The 23,871-nt window shown below is 40.2% G+C and overlaps 1 protein-coding gene across 3 annotated transcripts in view; it reads left to right on the top strand.

Annotated features, from left to right (window-relative positions):
• The window catches only part of bcl11ba (BCL11 transcription factor B a), a 46,989-nt gene extending 23,844 nt beyond the window's left edge, over window positions 1-23,145 (top strand). For 2 of the 3 annotated variants that reach the window (XM_065251887.2, XM_065251878.2), the window contains exon 3: window positions 16,420-23,145. In XM_065251887.2, coding sequence (XP_065107959.1) covers window positions 16,420-18,406 — 1,987 coding nt within the window. In that variant the 3' untranslated portion in view covers window positions 18,407-23,145. The remainder of the gene's footprint in view (window positions 1-16,419) is intronic. The other variant, XM_065251896.2, reaches the window with a different exon arrangement.
• Window positions 23,146-23,871: the final 726 nt, after the last annotated feature.

Here is a 23,871-nt window from a genome sequence, read left to right as displayed (position 1 = left end):
CGTCCTTGTGATTAGAAGTAGGAAAATAAATCACTTTCTTCAGCACAGCACTCAAAGCCACTGGAGAAACCTGCCAGTTAATCCAGCAAAATTGCTCATGGCGGTTGAGTGGGGTAGACGAGAGAGTCTTGTTATTTTAAGATGGCACCCCTGTTGTCTGTGAAGAGAGGTGTTAATGCACCTGGCATGACTTAAGGGTAAAATTGAAGATGAAAGGCATATCTTTCAGGTAACTGAGCCACTTTTATTTCGTTACCCTCTCTAGACCCTTTATTAGTCCAGAGTTTTTTTAGGAAGGCATTATTTGCACATGGACAGCATGGGTTGACGAATAAGGCCACCCTGTCTGTTTATGGTAAGCATTTTTGACACTTATGATAGTCTAGTACATGCAGTGTATTCTTGTCCCAGGTGGGTCTGTCTTGGTCAGGAGTGATCTGCAGTTTGCCGACTGGGAACGTTGCTCCGTCCGCAGTCTGTGGCCGCCGTTGTTGGAAGAGGATGCCATGTGAAATTTTGCCTCTGGCGGAACTTTGGCCATCTGCCTAATTTGAAAGTGAGAGGTAGCATGTGAAATTAAATTAAATAGAGGCCAGTGCATCAGTCCAGTTTAATTGGAGCTGAAGAGTCAACTTTCTCCCTTTCCTCTATTCAAAAACTCCCTCCCTCTCTCTTTCTCTCTCTCTCACACACGCTCCTGTCTCTCTTTCTGTTTAGTTGGGGCCAGAAATCAGATAGGAATCACAAGGTTAAATGAGCATCATTAAAGTTAATCACCAAAGCTGAAATAAGGCGGAAGGTAATCGACCTCGTCTTCAGATGGTAGTGATATCAATCATGCCTGTTAAAACCTAGAGGTGTAAAATGATTGGTGTAAAGTCTGTCAGTAAATCTAAACAGCACTTATTTGATTTAACCTTTTACTAGATAACCTTGTTTCCTGAACCTTCGTGGCATGTGCGAACACAAACACAACTCATTTTCGTTGAAGCCAAAAGGAACTGGTCAAAATTTGTGAGATATTGATGGCGTTGATTCATTGGCTTATTCCAAGTCAGCCAACTCGTGATAGTCTTCGAACCCTCTCATCGAACCATTGTCGTCCACGCAATAACAACCCTCAACACCTAAAACGTGCGCCTGGACGCCCCAACTGGCACGTCTCCCTGCCTGCCCCCTGCACATTTCTACACACACATCACAGGGACATTTTATAGCGCCTTGCTGTCTTTGTGAAGGGATTGCTGAATGCCCAGCTTTTTATAGTTACATTTAAAGGGAGCTGGATGCCTGGCCCAGCTGGGGCTCATTATGGTACACGCCATCCAAAAATGCACGTGTAATTAATTCACTCAACACAAGCCCCCATCTTCTCTCACTGCCTCAGCTCCCAAAACCGTCTGGACTCCACTCTTGTCCCCTTCTGCACCTCGGAGGTCTCCGTTGTTGACCGCTCAAGATCAATAACCCGCCAGAGAAATAGACGCATGGGGATCCCCCACAAAAATTCAAGGGCCGAACTGGCAGAAAGGATCTGGCTTTTAGTAATTTCCGGTTGATGTAGACTAAAAGAGAATGAATCATTATCTTTTCGCTTCACACAAAGGCTTTTATTCAGTCTCTTTTCTGTTGATTTTGTTCATGTGCTCCACTTCTGGGCGTTTGAGACACTTTGACGTTTTTTTCGGGCTAGGCTCTACCACAGCAGAGCCAGAATCAAGGCAAAGACGGTCCGTTTTAGCTCTTATTGTGACATCTTTCCCAGGCAGTGATGTAGATTCTCTCGAATGAAATGAAAACTCATCTAATGCAATTTTTGAAGTCCATTTTTTTCTCGACCGAGGCAGTGCCAGGAGTCTTTGGCTCTTTCTCTCTGACAGTTAGCTTTTTCAGTTTTCTGGTGTTGGATGGTCCCACGTTCACCCCCCTCTTGATGACAAGGACTGGGGCAACCTACTTAAACATTTTAGTGTGTTTACCTTCTCATTTGCAAAATCCACACTGCGCTTTATATCCACTAACTTGACCTGCACTTAACACAATACAAGTGTCGTTCTGGCACATTTCCTCTGTTGTTGACTTGTTGCCTTGTTATTTCTTACGATTTACTAGAATAATTAGATTTCACAGGGTGTCGGTGTACTAAGTATAATGGCTGTTTCTGCAACTTTAGGTCACTTTTTATGTTCTAGAGGTTAATTTTCAGTAAAACTTAGAAATTTGAGCTGTTTGTTTTATAAAGGTCACTTAAAGCTTGAACACTTTTCATTGCCTTCATTTGTTTGTCTTTATTTTTTCAAATAGGTTGTACTGTTAATACGTTAATTATGATAACTTAAGACCCTGACTCTCTAAAACAACAAGTGTGCCATATTCTACCACAAAGTACATTTAAATTGTGTACTTGAACATGAAATGTTGCCTACGAAGTTTGCCCTACCAAGACAAAAGGAATGGGTCATTTTATTCCAAAAATGTGAAGTGTTTGAGATGCCAATTGATTCAGCACAGAATGTTATCAAACACAATACATTGCATTGCATTGATAAAATTAAGCTTTTGTGGAAATACTAAAAAGATAACAAAATGAAATAATTCTCCTGTGCTATGTGTGATTATCGGTAGACAATTTAAATAAATAAGTGAGAGTGATGAAATGTTTTAGGAGTTAATTTTTTTCTAAAAGTCCAAAGTGCTTATTGTAAAAAAAAATGCAGTTTGTGTTTAAAAACATGCAGCTAAAACAATCCCTTAAAATTCAGTTCCACTGTTAACAATGTGCCGGAGTGTCGATGGTCTACCAGCAAAAAGAGTACAGTTTGATATTTGGAGTCCTTTCTTCGCCGAGGACAGGGTATCGGGAGGAGAGAAGGGGGTGTTCAAGGAGCTCTGTTTCTGGCAAATGAAAACAGATTGAACTGGTTATGAGAGAGGGCCTGGTTTCAGTTATACTGGAGACAGGCGTACTGTGTGAATGCCATACCCCCCACTACCACCACCCTATCCTCCGTTTACAGTCTCTGACATGTTTTTTCCAGCATTACTTTCTGCTGCGCTCTTTTCTTAAGCTTCCCTTTTTTCCGTCCCCTTTCTTCGCTTGGGAATTAAACAGAAGGAGAGCCGCTCGCTGTAGCCCTCCTGTAATCGCGCTTATCGTTTTCAGACATTTCTTTTCGTTGTCAGGGAAAAAACGGGTTTCAACACAAAATCGCACTTACAAAGAGCATTTTCAAGCATGTGGTTTGACACGCTGAGCATGCCAGGTTCATGCTGCTGGGAGTCATGTGATTATCATTATCTCTTTGACAACGGGGCCATTTTACAACTTCGGCTCACTGTTATAATCATTCCTTGCAAAATGTTTTCCTTGCGCTGACATGGAGGGGTACATTGTTTATGTCGACTGGAGCACCCGATTTCTCGTATTATTTTGTCGAGCTGAATTCTATCCAGAAACATAGGGATGTCGAAAACCACTGCGGCCTGTTCAAACTTAAATTGATAATTGCGGCTACATCACAGTCCACTGTGTCTGGCCTGCCTCTTTGATTTAAGTGTTTCACGCCGAAATGCTACAGTATAGTTAAGGGATTGTTTTGCATCACCCTAAAATAACATTTACATTCAGCAGCGCGGCCAAACACGGTGAAAATCAAGTGCTTGTGCAATTAGTGCGTTTTTGCAAGCCGTGGTCTGAAGTAGTGAATGGGCCTGTACACAATGGATGGCTCTATTATTCGGTACGCCTGATTAAATTTTACAGGTACTTGTTAAAACGACCCTTTCACACTGCCGACCGCTTGATGGTAGGAAGGACCTCTCCCACAGGTTATGTGTGAGTATGCGTGTGTTTTCTTAATTCCCGTGGTCCGACAGTCTGCTGCCCCGTGTCTCTGTGCAGTCCATCAGGTGCCGCTTGTGTGTGATCAGGCCTTATAAGGACCGTTTATGATAGACGACACGCACCCACCCCTCCCACTGTAACCCGCGTCTGGTCTGAATCTGCACTCCAGGACACAGCTCGCCAGTTCACTCTGTCTTTAAAGTGTAAACACAGAGACCTCGGCCAGAGCTCACGGACGCTGCCTGCTAAATCACATAAACATGCACACATACTGTACCTCCTGTTTACTTCTGTTCTTAAATTTAATCCACATTTCAGTCTAACTCCTTAAGCTTTCTCCTATCCTCGTTGTATATGCACCCATAACTAAATGTAAGCCATTGTAGGTGGATTTCACCAAAAAGTATAAACACTATGGTGCTATCATAACACTGCTCTGTTTTTTTTTTGGTGGATACCGACCAGCCCAGCATAAAAACTTTGGATAAAATTGCATGAGTTTGGGGTGCACCTTTCTCAAATTTCCCACAGGCAGGCATCTTTACACCTTACTGCTGAGTAAATAACAGTGCCCAACGTCAAGCCAAAACATACTTTATACTGTACTGTGGGAGCCACTGCTAAGGCCAAGTGAAAATGTGTATAGGGACCCACAAACCAGGCTGAAACTATAATAGGGAACTTTTTCATGGCTCTTTTTGGTTAAGAGAGTTTAATTTTCTTTATTTTACTTTTAACAAATGTATAAATATAACCAAAAATATGTGTTACGGTATACTGTAAGAATATAATGGTAGACCTTGTGTCTCAACAGATTGAAAACGTATTACATTAGAGGGAGAAAGGTAGTGTTGAGCCAATAAGAGACAGGAAAAGCAGAAATATCATGTGGGGTTTTTGGCCTGTTTTCTACGTGCTCTCTCAATGCGGCATTGGGGGCGGACATATAAGGTTGTCCCGAAATCTACAGGTTTTTAGTCCTTTACAGTGAGATTTATGGTGCCTTTGTATATTGGAAGCAGAAGCCGCAATACTGATGTTAAAAATTAAATATTAAACTGGTGAGTCCTCCATCATGTCCTAAACTCACAACATTTTTAGTTCATCTGTTTTGAGGCAGGTACAGGCATGCAGGTGAGGTTGGTGCTACTTAAGACCTCTGTGGAAGGATTAGGGGGCTTGGATTCCCCCCACCTCATCCAAATGCTGCCCATTTCCCCCCACCCACACACACACCATTGCTGACCAGCCTCATGTGGATGTTAAGCCATGTCTGTTCCATTCACCTTTAATCCTTTTAATTTGTTAACATGACACAGGCTTTCATACACAGAGCTGCTGACATAGGCCTTCCATATTAGCTCAGGTTCCCCATCCAGAAACTCGTGAAAGCATCTACCTTTTCACGCCATCGCGCGCACACGCGGCCACGCTTATGGTAATTTTTAAGCCTTATTTAAAAGGCGATGTTCTTCCGCGGCAGTAAATCCAGTGGACTGGTAATGACAGGTTGACATCCACCTTTCCCCCGTCCGCAGAGACGATGAAGCAAGATGAGACCTTCTGTTCGCCTTTAGCTCCCTCTGCTTGACAGTGACCCAACGAGGCGTGCTTTCCTGACATGATCTTCAAAGTTCTGACCCACACAAGCTCTCCGCCTATCTACCGTTGGGGCCTGTTGTCGAACGACACGACCTCATTGGAGAGAAAGTGTTAATTCTTCTCTCCGCCCTGCCACTTTGCTGTCACTGGGTGAGTTAATGAATTTAATTCATTCTGATTCACTAAGCCGCTCAGCATTCGTTTAAATTCATAAGAAATAATGCCGGTAACCCTTTGGCTCCGTACCCCCTCCCAACCTGCCTAATCCCCGCTCCCCTAATCTCACGTGAGGAGACGCACCACAGCGATGCCACGCGCACCCAGATCTCAAAAAGGGGAGCGCGTATTTGTCAGTCAGGGGAAGCTTTAACAGAGACAGTCATATAAATGTCAGTTCTCATGGAATTCTCGTGAAATTATGACAGGATAATGGACGTTCGTGTTTATGGGGCTAGAGGTTTTGGATGTGCATAAGGGTTTTTTTAGAGCTCCACTTTAAGACCAAGTCAAAATGGCTAATCAGTGGTGAACATTTCTGAGCACTGTCAGTTACAGACTCACAACTTTTTCCACTCACTTCGTTGGTCTTGGAAGCAGAGGTTGTGAGTGGAGCGAGGTGATTTTTTCCTGTCCATTTAAAGCGTTTAGTAATCATTCAGCTCCAGTTCCACTCTGGATTTTCCCACTTCTCACTCTGTACCGCTTAGATACTACAGACATGATATAGTTGGATTTGTGGTTTAGTGGTTAGCACACACATTTATTTAGCGTGCTTTTCATTGCATAATGTTTTGCATACACATATTTTTGCATAATTGTACTTCATTTTAAAGCTTTACGGATGAGCGTTATATGTCCTTGATTCTGGTTTGCAACCTTTTTTTAGATGATGTTCTCACTGGTCCTATAAATTAAATAAAGAAAAATGGAGGAACATAAGACCAGATGACATTTCTATATGTAATTGACCGAAAAGACAAAAAGAATAAAGAAGGAAAGAAAAGTCATGGAGTAGTGTTGTCCAGACTGCTGAAGTGTGTTTATCCTGTTGAACTGAACCTGTCCAGTTGGGGATTTGGCAGATCGAGGCGGAGAATGTAAAGCAGATGTTAGCTGTGGGAAATGGCTGTGTGCTGTCCAGTCCAGATCTGCACTAGTATGTCAAGCAGGCTGTAAAAAACAGCTGCTTCCAGATTCCTTTGCCTCATTTACACTTAGTAAATCACCCATGATTCCCTGCTCCCCTGCTGAATGCTATCTCTCCCCCTCAGATCTGCCCACTGTCTTTGTGGCAAACCGTCCTGTCCCCACTGAGCACGCTCTGAGATGCGTAATTTTACGGCTGTTCCTCTTTTCGACACTAGTTCAGTTGGATTATCTCTCCTTTTGGAATCCTTCGGAGCAGGTGTAGATCTTGCTACAAGCATACGTCACGTGTTGCGTGTCAAAGCGTGAAGCGTACCTCCATATGAGGAAAACTGCGGACACGTTTCTGACTCTCCGCAGCTTTGTTCGCGGCGGCAGAATGCGCAGGGACCGATTTGCATGTAATTGTTGCCTCGGATTTGCCATGATAGTCATAAACAAGACATTAGCAATTCAAGGTGAGGAGGAATTAGAGGCCTGGGAGATTCCCAGATCACACACATGGTAATGAAGCCCCTGGCTTAATAATGCAAGAAATGTCAGGAAACTTTCCACAAGCTGGGCGGACGGGAGGGCGGTACCCTGTGCCTGGGGCTCATGTCATCTTTGTTCTAAATGCAAATCAGTTTGTCATGACATTGACTCTATCAAATGTGGAACGCTCTGACACCCCAGGCCCACAAGGGCTGTGAGGTCTGGCTGCACGCTGGACCCTCTCGTTGCCTGCTTCATCGATCCACAACACAGAGTACTTGGTTTTTGTGTTTTCCGTCTCTGTTCTCCTCATCCTCTCTTTCTCGTTTGAAATCCTCTTTGCAGGAGAGAGCACTCAGAGGACATTAACGCGACAAAGAACGTTGCAAGTGCATCTGTTCGCAGAAACTCAATCCACCTATTCGGCAGGTACCGTGAAATACAAGGAATATAATCTTGACCTTAATAATTTAAGAACTCCAGTGTGTGAAAACTTCAGGCAGTTCAAAGAGAGACTGTGGCTCAGAAAGGGAGACTTCTAACGCTCTGGAAATTCCAAGGTTATCTGAGTAAGTCCTGGTTAACAGGATGTCCAGTTTTGAAGTAGGATTTGAAGTCCCATGTGACCAATTTTTCCTCTTCCACTCGTTCGCCTCCTTTGCTCTTTTCTCTGGCATGAAAAGACAGAGTCTCCTAAAATAACTCAAAAGGTTAAGATATTAATTAAACGTTAAGGGGCGAGAGGACGGATAATGAGGGGACTCTTCACAAACAGGCTGCCTAGTGCTCAAGTCAGGAAACCTACGATGAATGAAGGTACCAAATCAGTTCCTCTCCACTTTTGGTCTCTGCAGTCATTATACAAATTACCTCCTAGCCTCAATATCAGCCTGCACCTCTGCAGTTGTCATAAGTAGCCCTGGTCATTAGAGTACGCTGGGTAATCAGATGGAACAAAATTCATCCTAAGCAATTAAAAAACACCTCCAAGACCCGGCGCTTGGCAATTAAACCTTTCACTGCGCATCTCGACCATCATCATATTTATGAAGGGGTTAAACTAATAACTCCAAGCAAAGTGTTTAAAAACTTGACCAGTTAAGTCTTGCTTGTTTCCATTTTGTCTGTTTTCCCAAGTTACCTTGCACCTAGTTTGTTTAAAAGCCTAATTTGTTACAGAGCATGACAAACACCCTTTTGATTTTGCAGTAATAAGGCATTTGCATACGATTCTCTTATTTCACAGCGCAGGGCGCGGAGCAGGGAATAAACGCTGTAATTTGACGGCCTCGACACAGTTGACATTAATCGTAAACTGTCTAGTGATTGGCACTTCCCGAGCGATTGTATATCTAGAGGTAGACCTGTTTCCCTCACCGACCGGTGCAGCCTTCCATAATAGCCATGATTTAATTTAGCTATTTAACCTGTAATTCCAGCAATATTTATTGAAGAGCGAGAGGAGAAAATTGGGCCATTAGGCGGCAAGGATGAATACATTGAGATGAAAATGAACACGGCAAACTGGTAGTTGACCTTCGCGTTTTGTAGCAGTTTTTATTAGCACAGGCCACAGTAATTACTGCAAATTGAATCATAGAGAAAACTGAAATCATTCGGTAATGAGCATTTTTATTCGTTATTGCACTTTCAGACTGGGCTGTGAGGTATGAAGTCTCCGCTCGGGGCCTACGCAGGCTCCTAAGAGGATTGCAGTACACGAGCTAGCCGGATAAATTAACGCAGCCGAATATTTCTCCCTCAGATCCGCGCCGCGAATGGTGTTAACCAGCCTTTTCCACTAACACCTCATACGGGTATAAAGGCAGTCATTATGAAAAAACGAATTTTTAAGCGGATCTGATTCGCTTCGTACCCGAGGTGATGTTTTGTTATTTGGTTTGTTACAGACGGTGCCTGGATTTTGTTGTGTGCCATCTTTAAACAACATCCTCTCGCCTCAGATGTTGTTTTTCTGAGCGCGGAGGAGGGGGGGTAGGTGGGGGATGCCAATTTATTTGTGAGCATTGTCTTTTTCGGACGGCATATGGCACGTCCTGTAAGACGTTGCAAGATGCAAATTCAGGGGAGTCTGACTTTAAATGAAGCGGTGACAGTGACAGGAGCTCTTTTGAAGAGCACACATCACAGTACTCCAGGGACGAACAGCAGGGGAGACCCACAATGCCGTGCGCCTCTCTCGTTCGCTCTCTCTCCCTCTCTGTCTGCACCACCCACCTCTTTCTTACAGTACAATAGCATTCATCATTCCAGAGATCGGCATTACTGTATGCACGCGGCCCTCATTTACAGGCTTATCCCGCACCCTGCCTTCCTCAAAGGGTGGCCGGCCGTGTGTCGAAATCGTGGAGCCGTAACATCATCTCAGTTCTGCCCATGTTTACAGTGGCGTTTGTTTAATCTTACACGTCTTGGTGGCGCATGCTCAGTGAGCACATAACACAAATCTGTGCGTTATGTTGGTGAATGTAAAATAGCGGGGTATTGTTTAAGCCAATATGAAACATATCAGTAAATTAGATCTCTTTAATTTCAGTTGTTGCATTGAGATTAATACAGAGCAAATCTTCTGGTTCTCAGATGTTTTTCCCAAAAACTTCCTAGAAATCATGTCCGTCTTAGCAATGCTTTAAACTGTGTTTAGATTGGCCAAGATACTTAAATCTGGTAAAAAAAAAATTCATAGATTTCTGTCCAAATTATCTGAACAATGCAATTGTAATTTACTGCCGTTTTGCTGTACTGTATGTCAACACTTTAAAATTGCAAAAATCTGAACTTAGTGTTCCCATTTGTTTCGTATTTTTCTCTGTGTATACCATTTGATTATTTTCCCGTTCCTGCCTGTCCAGTTGTTACAAACATTTTAAATCATTGAACCGTAATGGACGCAAGTTCAGCTTTCTCTCTGTCTGAAGATGCGCATAGACAAATATTTTGCCCCACAATTGCGTCTCTGTTTGATGCGCTCATCTGGTTGAATAGAGACGTGTGGCGATTCTTTACACTCAGCTGCCCGGCCCTTTGCAGCCAGACGGCTCGCCTGAATGAGGCTGCCGCCATGTTTCACGAGACTCGTCTCCGCAAACAGCAGCTTGAGTCCTAATTAATGGGACATGCGTCGCTCTGCATATCTATCCGAGGAGAATCTAACTTAATTTTCGAGCAGGGTGTCCACACTGATAATCATTCAACGGAATAGTCATCCAGAGGCCTGTGGAGTTTAGTCCCTCTAAATTATCATTAAGGACCAGACTACACTTAATCAATAGGAAAAAAGCTTGGGAGATCAGGCCAAGAGAAGGTGGGGCTTATTAGAGATGTCCCAGAAGACGTTTGTATAAGACAGGGTCTCTCCACAAGCCTGGCGTTTTACACCAAGCAAGTGTAATTGTAGTTGGAATGGTCACAGCGCAATAAATCTAATGTAAACAGTGGATTGGAAAACATTTCTTTTTTAGTCTCAAATTTGTTTTAATATCACATTCAAAGTCATCAACTAAATTAGATTTCTTTAAAATCTCTAACGTTTTATTTTTTAGATACGTAGCAGTGAGGTTGGTTTCCCTGAGAAACACACTAATCTCAGATGTATCCTGTAGAGTTGTAGCAGAGATCTCAACCATAATATGAACTCAAATCAAAGGCAAGAATATCAGAGCCATGCTATATATTTTTATAGCTCTTACTGTATTGGTAAATTTGCATCTCTTTTGATTTTTTCAAAGGAATTTTCAATAAAACATCTGAGATTGCTTTTTAAAGCTCAGGCGACTTAAGTTCGCTGGTTTCATTTAAACTTCACAGTCTTAGCACATCATGCTGCTCTTGAATGCATTTTCTACACATGTACCCTTAACCTGTTCTTATTAACAATTATAGTAATTTTTCACTTTTCAACAGCTTTATCTCAGCCATTATTTTTGCTTTGCGTAACTGAAAAATGTTTCCAGACCGCCACGATGAAGCACTTATGTCTCAAAGGCGTCTCGGTCAGCAGCGTGACTCTCTTTACTGTACTATGACAGTAGTTGCAGTTGGAAATTTGGATGCCGTAACTGTAAATGCCGAAAATGGGACACTGGAACCCCTCGTGAGCCCAGAAAAGCTACCGTGCACGAGCTAGTTTCTGCTTTCTCTGTTTCTCGCTCACCCTTTCTTTCCTGCGCGCGCTTTTCCTTCTTTCCTCTGTAAACCATCCAAGAAGCCCCCTGCCAAAGCTGTGTGTGAACCACAGCCAAACAAAACACAGGCAGTCGTCCAGGCCAGCGCGGCACGCTTCCACTAATAGACAGAGAAAAGCTTCCAGACCCAACACGCTACTTACAGGACGGCAAAATTCTTTACGCTAGATAATAACTTAATGACAGCCTAAATGAAGTCCCTATAGTGAAAACCATTGTCAGCAAATGAGCACCTCATTAAAAGATGCTATATTCCTTTCTCCCCAACACCCCCCCAGCATCCCTTCAATTTATAACCGCCTTTATTGTGTCAAAAATTCAATGACATTTCTGATGCTTTGTCCTCATGAAACAGTGCCTCTTCCTCAAATGCTCTGCATTTTTTAAATGCAAATCACCAAATAATGCTTCATTTGAAATGATTCAGGGTTTATTTTTAATCTTGTCAACAGTGCTAACTACTAAGTCAATCAACGCAAAGCATTTCTTTAGAAGAAATTCAGCTATATACCACAAAATCATAAAGTCATAGTTTTTTTTATTATTATCCAGGAAATGCATGTCTCTGAGGTTGAAAGCTAAAGTGGTTCATTGTACCTCTCAGTGAGATGCTGAAACCTATTAGCCATCTTTCTATTTTCGCTCAGTGTGTCTTAAAGCCAGACATTTGCATGCCGTTTAAGTCCGTGTGTGCGGAGAGCTACGATTGTTATTAGTGATAATTTCGCTTTAATTGAATTGGGGTCTGCATGAACGACTGATGCCAGTGATGACACACTCTTTCGCACAATACCTCGTCCTCATACCCATCTCCCGCCCGGCAGCTGGGCCTCGATGGGAATATCTAATTGAAAATACAATCAGTCAGTGCTCAGCTTGAGAAACTAATCACTCCAAACTTACATGCATGCTGCTTTTTGGCCCTTTCTTTTAAAAATTTGGGAAATCTGAGAGAATTTCTACACTGAATTGAAGCATCAGCGTAAAATGTCTGTATTGTGGATTATGTCTAGTTTGTTTGGTGATGTATTTCCTATATATATATATATATATATATATATATATATACATATATATATATATATACATATATATATATATATACATATATATATATATATATATATATATATACATATATATATATATATATATATATATATATATATATACATATATATATACATATATACATATATATATATATATATATATATATACATATATATATATATATATATATATATATATATACATATATACATATATATATATATATATATATATATATATATATATATATATATATATATATATATATATATATATATATATACATATATACATATATATATATATATATTAGTGTTTTTGTAGTAAATGGTAAATGTAAATCAAAATCCATTATTTGAACTTTCCTATATTTATGTAATATTTATATTTATATATATATATATATATATATATATATATATATATATATATATATAACATGCTTCATCAGTGCAAAGTTATTATTATTTATAAAGAAAGAAATTTACTGCTGACGTAAACAAGGGTGTTTGCACTGACTGACCAATTATATAATAACCTGATTTGCAATCCAACCTACATATATTCCTGGATATTTCATATTATAGGTGTGCTGTTAAGCATTGCACATTACTTCTGTTTTATGTTTAATAACGTATTCGCATACACACGTCATGCAAATGCATGTGCCTATATACTCCAGTGCATTATTATGCATTATTATTACTTGAGTGTGTATGTGTGTTATTGTGTCATTTTTTGTCAATTCTTTTTACAGTAAGGGTATTCCTTCATTACTCTGGTTAATGAAGGAATGTGAATGTTTCAGTAATTATTAGTTTAGGTATTGGAACATATTTTATATCTTTATTGTAGTGTTTTCTGTACAAATGTGTGTGTCTTGATGTTTCAATGTGTTTGATTGAAAGCGGTTTATTTAGGCATAAATGTGTGTTGTCCTCGCTAGCGAATAGCTACAGCGCCCCGTGCCGACACAAAAACTGGGATATATTCACCTAAACCTAAGCAAACTCATCGTGTTAGTAGCAAGAGAAGGTTTTTCTCTATTTCTCTCTCCCTCTCTCTCTCTTCCTTTTTTCATATGGAAATGTGAAATAATAGGGTGATTAAATAGAGCTGTATATTAAAGTACAGCTGACATTAGAATTAGCATAATGTGCTCTCGCCTCGGGCTGCATACTTTATTTGCCATCTGCGTCGGACTCCAATCCCCCCGGGAGAGCGGGCGCTGAACACTTCTCAATAACTCGTGCCCGAGTCCCTTCAGCGCGGCCACAAATACCATTTCAGGCAGCGGCCATTGATTCGTCTTAATTGTGGGGCAGAAATGAACATTCGGCCCCCTGATGACTTCTGTTTATGCTAGATAGTAGATAGTACAGTAGCCTGTGTTTTACGCCCTGGTAGTTAGTGAAGGGTTCTCACACACACAGACAAGGAAAACGGTGACTAGTAAACACAGACGCTGCTTGTTTTCTAGGTCTCCTTTACATGGAGCATTAGTCTTTGAAAGCATCTGCCATAAAACAAGAGGAGGGTGGACGATTGTTTGTGTGCGTCTGTGTGTGTGTGCGCATATATGTAGGCCCGAAGAGGCTGAAGGGAAAATAATGGCCATTGTGCAAGAGCTTATGGTCTGTCCACTGTAATTAAGTCAAAGGTTTTACAGGACAGGAGTAGACTGCAGAGGTAAACAGATGTTTTTCCGAACTCACACATGAGCTACATAATAACGTCCGGAGGGAATGTATTTTTAGCAATACTTAATCTTTTACACATCCGTATAGATGAAAAGGCGTTGACTGGGCATTTTAGCCATTAGTTTTTCAGATAATATTCAGATTTTTGTTTCAAACTAATGATAACTATTTAAAAGGATATTTCATGCAAAAAAAAATCTGTCATCATTTACTGTATAGCTTTTCAGGGAATATTAATCTGCTATCGTCCATGCAATAAAATGGATAGAGAAACCCTAAAGGACTCACACAGACCACAGAAGCGTCATGACAGTAGATGTATGAGTCATGTACTATATTTTAAGATTACTTAAGTCACACAACAGTGTCGTTTGATGAACATACTAAATATGTTTTAATACAAATTTGATCAGCATTCATTTTCAGTATATATAGAAAAGAGCATCATCCTAAAATATATATTATCCTAGGAATTTTCTATGTTGGGTGAACTTAATAACAGCACATATTTTTTTGCTATAATACCTCCTGGAAACCATTTTTTTTATTTAATACAGCAATTAAAAAAATTATATATGCATGTCCTGGTAGCAGTACTTGATTTTACTAATTTACATTTAAGTCTGCTTGCTATTCAAATTCCTTGATGAAATCAAGGGTACAAACAAAATGCAGCTTTGGGCTACAGCTGTATATAATCCCACGTTTCTGTTTATTTCTTATGAAAACACACTTCTCTGTTTAGCATTGCTCTTCAACAGCATGTAAAGGAACGCTAGAACAGATACCAACCATTCTTTCGGCTCTTTTTGATCCTTTACAATGGCCATGATTGGAATAGACACCCATGAGGGCTTCCCGGTCTTGGCTCCTCTGTGTGACTGACACCCGTTGTTTTCTCTTTCTCTCTCTCTCTCCCTCGTACAAATACATGCACATGAAAACGCTCATAAAGGTACACAAAGCACAGCCAGAAATCAAACACCCAAACAATTACCGCGGCATATGTTTTCCTGCGTATCCTAAATTGCTGCATTAGGTCAGAACAGCAAGCTTTCATTTAATAAATAAATGAAACTCATTTCCTAGTTCACAATTACCATTTGGACTGTGTTGATCTTTTTTCTACACTTGTGCCCCAGGAGTGAAGCAGAGACGGTTTAGCATCCTTTTTCATTGTATACTCAGTACACCCGGCTTGTTTGTGCTGCTACGGTAATGAGTCCCCTTTGCACGGCGAAAGCTGTGTTTCTGTGAAGTTGTAGCATCAATTAGTCATGTATAGCTAAAACTCCAGAGCCACACCGAGCACAGGAGCCGCTTTGCTTTATAACGCATCCTCGGATTCGAGAACCGATGCACTTCACACTTTACCTGTACCCAGCTTTAGCGACTTCAAAAACACATTCAGCCATAGCCTTTTTTTGCAATTAATTTGCCGGGAATGCTATTTATTTATTTATTTATTTTATTTCCATAATCAAACTTCAAGCTATCTTTTTATGATTAGTTATGAAGCAATGACTCATTGTGATGTCATGAAGGGGTGGGTCCAGGAAGTATAACAATAAGAAAAAAAACGTGACAGGAAGTAAGAAAAACAATCTTGAGAAATTCTTAATGGAACAGTAAATAATACCCTTGAGCTGTTTTAAATGCCACAGACTTTAACACTAAGACCGTTGAGCCGTTTTCCCCTTTTTTCCCCACAGCCTCTTAAATCACAGGCAGTGTTTTCACTCTTTATTTGAAACCATTTATCTTGATGTGCTCTCCTCCCCCCAGCCCCCTCTCTCATTTTTTATTTGTTTCTTTGAGGGGACAACTTTATTTGTTTGATAGTGATGAGAGTCTCCTAAATCACAGTTTAAGTTGTACTTTTCCAATTTGGTGGCATATTACTCTGGCATCCTAGGACAGTCTCAGCGCTTGGAGGGTTTCCCAGTTTAGAGTGCTCTTGCTTGGCATAACGCTTCGAAAATGAGTCAGCCGTTTGTAAAAGCGAAGATTAAAGACAAGCTAAAATAGGGAATGCAGTGTTCCCACAGCAGCAGGCCTTCACGGTGTAGTATGTAAATGCACTTGTCACAGGCCTGCTAAGTATGAGCTGCCCTGTTCACATGGCAGCATGATGGGTGAGACTGTGCCCATTGCCCAAAGTGCGAGTCACATTTTACAGATATGTCAGATGGCTCAAAGTTTGTTCTTTAAAACACGTAATCATTCCTTGATCCCATGCCACATTTTCCATTTCACATGAGCTCTGCTTTTAGCACAGCTCCACCATGTGGGTTATGTCTTCCAATTGAATTTTTAGCAAGCTATTTAGTGTTGTGGAAGTCACCTGACTTTTTCCAATAAAGATTTTTGTTGTTTTCTTCTTGATTGCAGGTAGAGATGAACCTTCAAGTTACATATGCACGACGTGCAAACAGCCCTTTACCAGCGCCTGGTTCCTTCTGCAGCACGTTCAGAACACGCACGGGATCCGCATTTATTTGGAAAGCAACCCATCCAATACCTCCTTAACCCCACGGATCACCATTCCTCCTCCCATTGGTGCTGAGTCTATACCACAGTCCCCACTAACCAGCTTTTTGGGGGACAATAACCCCTTCCACCTCCTAAGGATGTCTGGACCCCTACTCCGGGAGCCCCCACCAGGTTTCGTGGAAAGCCGCCTCCCCAATACGCCTCCCTTCGTCAGCCCCCCTCCCCGCCATCACTTAGATCCCCATCGCCTAGAACGCCTTAGCGCAGAGGAAATGGGTATAATCTCCCAACATCCCAGTGCCTTTGAGAGAGTGATGCGCATGACACCCATGGCCATGGAGTCTCAGTCTATGGATTTCTCCCGTCGGCTAAGGGAGCTTGCTGGAAACAACAACTCCACTCCACCGCTGTCACCGAGTCGTGCCAACCCTATGCATCGCCTTCTCAATCCCAACCCTTTTCAGCCCAGCCCGAAATCGCCCTTTCTGAACACCCCTCCATTGCCCCCCATGCCCCCTAATAGCACCACTCCTCCACAGATACAGGGCAAGTCAAAGTCCTGCGAGTTCTGTGGGAAAACTTTCAAGTTTCAGAGTAATCTTGTTGTACATCGGCGAAGCCACACGGGCGAAAAACCCTACAAGTGCCAATTGTGTGACCACGCCTGTTCTCAAGCTAGCAAACTGAAAAGGCACATGAAGACCCACATGCACAAGTCCGGCTCCATGACGGGCCGCTCCGATGATGGTCTTTCCACTACTAGCTCACCCGAGCCGGGCACCAGTGATGTCACTGGAGAGGGAATGAAAAACAGAGATGGAGACTTCAGAGGTGAGGGCATGGGGCCTGACAACGAAGAGGAGGAGGAAGAGGAAGAAGAGGAAGAGCTGGAAAATGAGAGCAGGCCTGAGTCAAATTTTAGCATGGATTCTGAGTTCTGTCGAAATAGAGAAAATGGCTCAAAGCCACCTTCAGATGATAAAAATCTTTCCTTGGGTAAAATGGTAGAAAATGCGGGACTCAGCTCCATCCAGCAGTACAGTAACTTAATAGTTGACAATCGGAAAAGGCTTCCGTTCTCCAAAAGGGGTTCAGATGTGCAGAGGGGCGATGACGATTCGGTAGTGAGGGAAATGGACCAAGTGGAGCGGGCAACTGTAAACGGAAGGAACTGTGGATCTGGCGACTCTTTCTCAGGCCTGTTTCCCCGCAAGCCCACTCCTATCACCAGCCCTAGCCTCTCTAACTCTTCTAACAAGAGGATCAAAATAGAGAAGGATTTGGACATGCCCCCAGCTCCCCTAATCCCGTCCGAAAATGTCTACTCCCAGTGGCTGGTGGGCTACGCCGCATCTCGTCACTTCATCAAAGATCCCTTTCTTGGCTTCACTGATTCCAGACAATCTCCATTCGCCACCTCCTCGGAGCACTCGTCCGAAAACGGCAGCCTGCGATTCTCCACGCCGCCAGGGGACCTGCTGGACGGGGGCCTCTCCGGCCGCAGCGGTACCGCTAGTGGAGGCAGCACTCCGCACTTGGGTGGGGGACCAGGACCCGGCCGACCCAGCTCCAAAGAGAGCCGAAGGAGTGACACCTGCGAGTACTGCGGGAAGGTGTTCAAGAACTGTAGCAATCTGACAGTGCACAGACGCAGTCACACAGGCGAGAGGCCCTACAAGTGTGAGCTTTGCAACTACGCCTGTGCCCAGAGCAGCAAGCTCACCCGCCACATGAAGACGCACGGCCAGCTCGGTAAGGAAGTGTACCGCTGTGACATTTGCCAAATGCCCTTCAGCGTCTACAGCACGCTCGAGAAACACATGAAAAAGTGGCATGGGGAACATTTGATGACGAATGAGGTCAAAATTGAACAAGCAGAGAGAAGCTAAGCCAGATTTCCTATTTTGCCTCACAATTCCTTGATTCTAAAAGGGGTAGCTGGATACTCTGTTTTTTTAGTTTGGTTGTTTTGTTTGGTTGCTTGTTTGTTTGTTTTCAAGTTAATGGTTTGAGTTAGATTTGTCCTAAAAAACTGCCATCTGAGAACGATAAAGACATTAAAGAAGAGGAAAAATGCAAAAAGAAAAGGAAAATTTAATTCGGAGCTGGTCTAAATCGCCTATTTTGACTTTTATTTGTAGTGGATACATTAGTCAATATTTTAAATGGAGCCTTTAACTGTGCAATAATTTCTGTATTTATTGGATTTTTTAAGTGTTTTGGCATGTGCAGGTTCATTTTTATTTCATCATTTTTTATTCCATTGTCTTACATTTTGTTTTAAATACTGAGATTTTGCTTTTAAACCCAAGAGACATCCTGAGATTTTTTTTACTTAGAGTATCGTTTGAGAAATCCATAGGCCGCTGCTTACGATGTAGGTTATTTAAGCTACACATGTAATTTCTTGAAGAGAAGCCGCATCTGATCTTCAAATTTCAAACTGAGAAAGCTATTTTTTCTTTTCATTTACTTTTTTTGTTTATTATTCATACTTATTAAATGAGCGGACAACAATCCTTAGGCCGTGTAGTATGAACTGATCTTTAAACATGTCAACCTAATTGGGTATGTAGCACTGAATGTCAGTTCTAACAGTTAATCTAAAGAGGACTGTGGGGCTGAAAACCTTTGTCAACTCTTCAGGTCCGAAATCAGGGAGAGGAGACTATAAAACAAACAATAGCCAAGGCAGCTGCTTCTTGGTACCTAGTACCGACCCAGACAACGCTAGTAATAGAACCTTCTCTAATCGGTCTCACTCCAATCGTTCATAGAGAATTTTAATCCCCAGCACCCTTTCCATAGACATTGCACTTAATCAAAGCAGTTTGATTTCGCTGAACAGCACAATAGTGGGTAGAAGAAAGATGGCTTCATGGCTCTTTTTGTGAGCTTTAAAACAACTCAGGGTGAGCTGCATAGCTACTTCTGCCAAGTCCGCTATCTGATCTCAGCCGTCTTCTCTGATAAAATAGTCCAGTCTTCTGTTTCAGGTCATTCACAGCCCTTGTCCGCACACTTCACAGTACACTGCCAGCCCCCCCCCCCCTAAATTTCATGAATCAACTCAATCGTTCACATAAAAGTGGCTTTTCAGTTAAAGGGGTAGTTCATCTAAAAATAAAAAATCTCTTTATTGAAACATAATTTACGGTCCTCACCCGAATCTGTATGACTTTCTTGCATGAAATTCAAAATTTCCAAGCTACCTTTTTCCATACAGTGAAATTGAATGGTGACCACAGCCATCCCTGGTCTCCATCCACATCAATGCCATCATTTTATGGAAAAGCACAAGATGAACAAGCTGCTAAACAGTTTAGTTTTGTTCCATGCAGGAAAGAAAGTCACACGGTGACTTGGGTAAACATTTCAAATTTCAGATGAACTATCCCTTTAAGTTAAACATACAGAGGAACATTTTACACACTATGAGAGCGAATTACACACAGACACACCACACAAACAAAAGAGTGTGAGATACAGAAAGAGAGAGAGAGAGAGAGAGAGAGAGAGGTCTGTACAGTCCAATTCGGGTTTGTAAAGCTAAGAGCACATTAGTCCAAAGCCACCATTGTGTTTTTCATTGACATTTAAATCTGAACACTTTTCTTTTGCATTTCGTTCTGTTGTTTCATTTATGGGGTTTCATTAGGGTCTGCAGTTAGGGAGTTACCACTTTAACCAGATTAGATGGTAATTAATTCAAGTATACTTTGAGTAATACTGTCATTCTATTACAATGTTTCTTAAATCACTTGAAACAGCCCTATGCATTTTTGTACATATATCTATATATATATTTATCAGTCATTTTGAGAAACAAATTTATACTGCATAGCAAATCTGATTATAGACTTAAATCGTGTATGCTATTGAGTTATCTGGTTAATCTGGTCATGTCCCGTTTGTTAGAACCATCAGCAGCTTAGTCAATTGCACAGTAAGAGTGTTTGTCATGACCTGTTGAGCGTGTGCTAAAACAGTAAGACATTTTTTTTCTTTCTTTCCTCTCATTTAGGACTTCCTGTGATGTGTAGTTGAGAGCATTCTCAGAAGTAGCAACACGCTTACAGAATGCACAGCTGATTTTTCTCTTTTCTTTCCTCTTCTATTCTTTTTTATTTTTATTAAAAAGGGCTGTCTCTGTCACACACCTGTTTTGTTGCCAGTTAAACACCCTTTTTCGACAAGATGCCCTAACACCACAAATGATTGAACTGAGGGAATATTGTGGTTTCAAAAAGAATATAATAATCAAGCGAGAGAGCGAAAGAAAGAAAAGTAAACATACACAGCTCTTTGCAGTTGACCCGCACTTTATTATTTTGATTTCCATATTTGAAAACAACAGAGAAACGGCTTCTGAACAAGAAATTATGTTCAAAAATGGATTTATTGGGCCTTGCTAGTGGGAGCATTTGAGATTGAAGTGCCAGCGTTGATAGGCTTGGCTTTCACAATGCTGGCACTATAAAAAATGAAATTAATTTATTTGGACAGTTTTTGTACTGCCATTCAATTTGACATGAGTGTGCCTTGAATACTGATCTTCCTATTTATTGTCTTATAAGACAAATGCAACGCTTTTGTGAAGCAAAGGATTTAAAAAAAATTGAGTCCATGTGGTTTTAATTTGCTTCTAAAACAATAATGATAAAACAGATATCACATCATTTAAAGTTAAATTAAAAGTAGCCAGCACAATACTAATGTGTGTCTATGTGTGTATATATGTATGCATATGTACATATAACTGCACAAAAACACACACAATAGACAAATATATATATAGTATATATATATATATATAAATATATGTACAATTTTTTCACTTCAGGACTAGACTGCGTCCCTTGAAAATAATGGATGACTTTTTTGCTACAAATAGTTACTAAAGAGACTGGACAAAAATCAGGAACTACAGAATCTTTAAAAAAGACAAAAAAAAAAGGAAAAAAGAAAAAGTAAAACGTTTAGTGCACTCTGTCTTAAAATACGTTTACAGTATTGAAACAAGTACAAGGGTAAAATGATATGTCTGTGTATGTGTGTTTTAAACAAACAAGAATTTTTCTTTTCTTTTTTCCAAGTTTGCTTATAAAAATTTTCTGAATGCCATAGTGGCGTGTGTATATTGTTTTTTTTTGGTGATGGGATTTTAAGTATATATATATACTTTTAAGTATATATATATTATGACATTTCTTGTTTACTGTAAAAGTATACCAGTATTTGTAATATTGGAGAATGCCTGGGCATTTTACAAAAAAAAGAAAAGAAAAAATATATTTTTTCCCAACTATAATTTCTGTCTTTTTCTTTTTTTTTTAAGTTTCATTTTGCAGTCCAATTTAAATTGTGGTCTCTAAAATGTTTTGTCACTGTAACTGTAAAAGTCTTGAGTTTTAGTAATTTTTATCTGCCTTGGGTGTAAAAAAATAAAGATTAAATTGAATAAAAGAGAATTGCTAACAGAATCTGTAGGCGAAAGGGCCAGCGATATTATACAGAAAGATGTTTACAGGAGAAATACAGAGGTTCCTGTTATGTATATCTTTCTGGTTTCTTCTTCATTAATGGATTTTCTTAATGGCTGGAATGAAATACATGTGTAGGCACTATGATGTATGTGTGTGTGAGTGTGTGTGTGCGCGTGTGTATATATAGACTGTATATGTACACACATTTGGCAGGATACAATTGTGAAAATTGAAATTAAAATGTACAGATGAGTTTAAGAGATTGTCTGACCTTTTACTGTAGCTACATATACAACAGTAAATGTTTTGTTCACTCTTATCTTGGTTGTAAATAATTTTATATGCTTGCCCAGTCTTTGTTTTGTTTTCTCTGATGGATCCTTTGACTATTTTTATTTTTTAAACAAAGCCCCATCATTTCTCTGATTCGGGGCTTCATACATGATTTATGGGGCCTGTGAAGTGCAGGTCTTCTAGCATGAGAAGAATAGAGCACAAATACAACATGTTGTCCAAGTTATTATTGGTCATTTTGTCATTTTCTAATCAGGAAGTAAAGAAAAGGTCTGGAACGTTTATAAGGTCTCTCTCTCTCTCTCTCTCTTTCAAATTTTCTTCTCAAGCACATACACACAGGAAATACACACATTCATAACATTACTAAATAATCAACATAGTCAACTCTAAGGGGACTTTCAAGCGTGTAGGTAACAGGATAGCCAAGCCAAACCTCATTCTACATAGAAGGTTTGCTAATTGTCTGCAATTCAGATCAAAGCTTTTTGCTTCTGACCAAAGGCTACAATTAAAGAGTTACTAAAATTGACCACACTCATACAGACGTGAATCAATCAAGCTGACCCCACCGTGTATATTTTCAAACCCTTCCCAGAATGCATTAATCTTGGATTAACGTGGCATCTAAGAAAAGATGTGACACTGTTTGTCCACTCATTTATACAGTACATTCATCTCAAACTGCAGATTATGTTCACTTGTTGTTTTTGAAAACCGCCCTTCTGTGTATATTTTAGTCTTTTTTCCCTCCCATATTTCTTCTGAGCATTAGAAGCTGATGCCCCTTGTTTGGACTGAAGCAACTTTGGTATGCAGGTCTTGAATAAAAAGAAAAATAATTTTTACTGCCGTTTACTCTTTATTTCTCACTACACAATTCCTAATGCTTGGTCAAATTGTTTCTATTTGAAAATAATTGTAATAAAACTTTTGAAAAGTAACTAAAGTGAAAACAGTGGGAGGGTCCAGACAATATTTAAGAAACTATAGTTTGTGTTTTCTATAATATAAACTTAATATTAATCTGATGTAAACTGATAGTGTTTGGTGTTATATACATTGTATATATACATATTATATATGTATATATACAACATTGTATATGTTATATTACATTGTTAAAAACATGTATTATATTACATTGTTAAAAACATGTTGTTACAAGTTTAATTGGCTGTCATTTCAAGTATTTATAATAAATTGCTTCATTTGATAAGTAACATAAAAACAAGTTTATGTGACATCACATTATTTTAAATATTTCATGACTTAAAATCTTAAGGGAATACTTTAGATCAGGAGTGTCCAAATAACATATTTTCTATATTAGCTTGGCTTGGTTTACGTATGTTAACATTTTAAACAATACTAAAACATATCAACAAGTAAAATAAAATAAAATCAACAAGTAAAACAAAAAAGTAAATGCAAATTGTTTTATATATTGTGGTAGCCCTTGCCCACAAAAAGGTTGGAGACCCGTGTTTTAGAGCATAAAAATCCATTCATTTGAATTTAAAGCACATATAATGTGCTTTTGGGACCATGTACGTAGGCTGAACAGATTGCTG

This window comes from Paramisgurnus dabryanus, chromosome 17 (assembly GCF_030506205.2).
Source record: "Paramisgurnus dabryanus chromosome 17, PD_genome_1.1, whole genome shotgun sequence".
NCBI classification, from domain to species: Eukaryota; Metazoa; Chordata; class Actinopteri; order Cypriniformes; family Cobitidae; genus Paramisgurnus; species Paramisgurnus dabryanus.
Note: the sequence above shows the minus strand (reverse complement) of the source record. Positions and strands in the feature narration are given on the sequence as shown.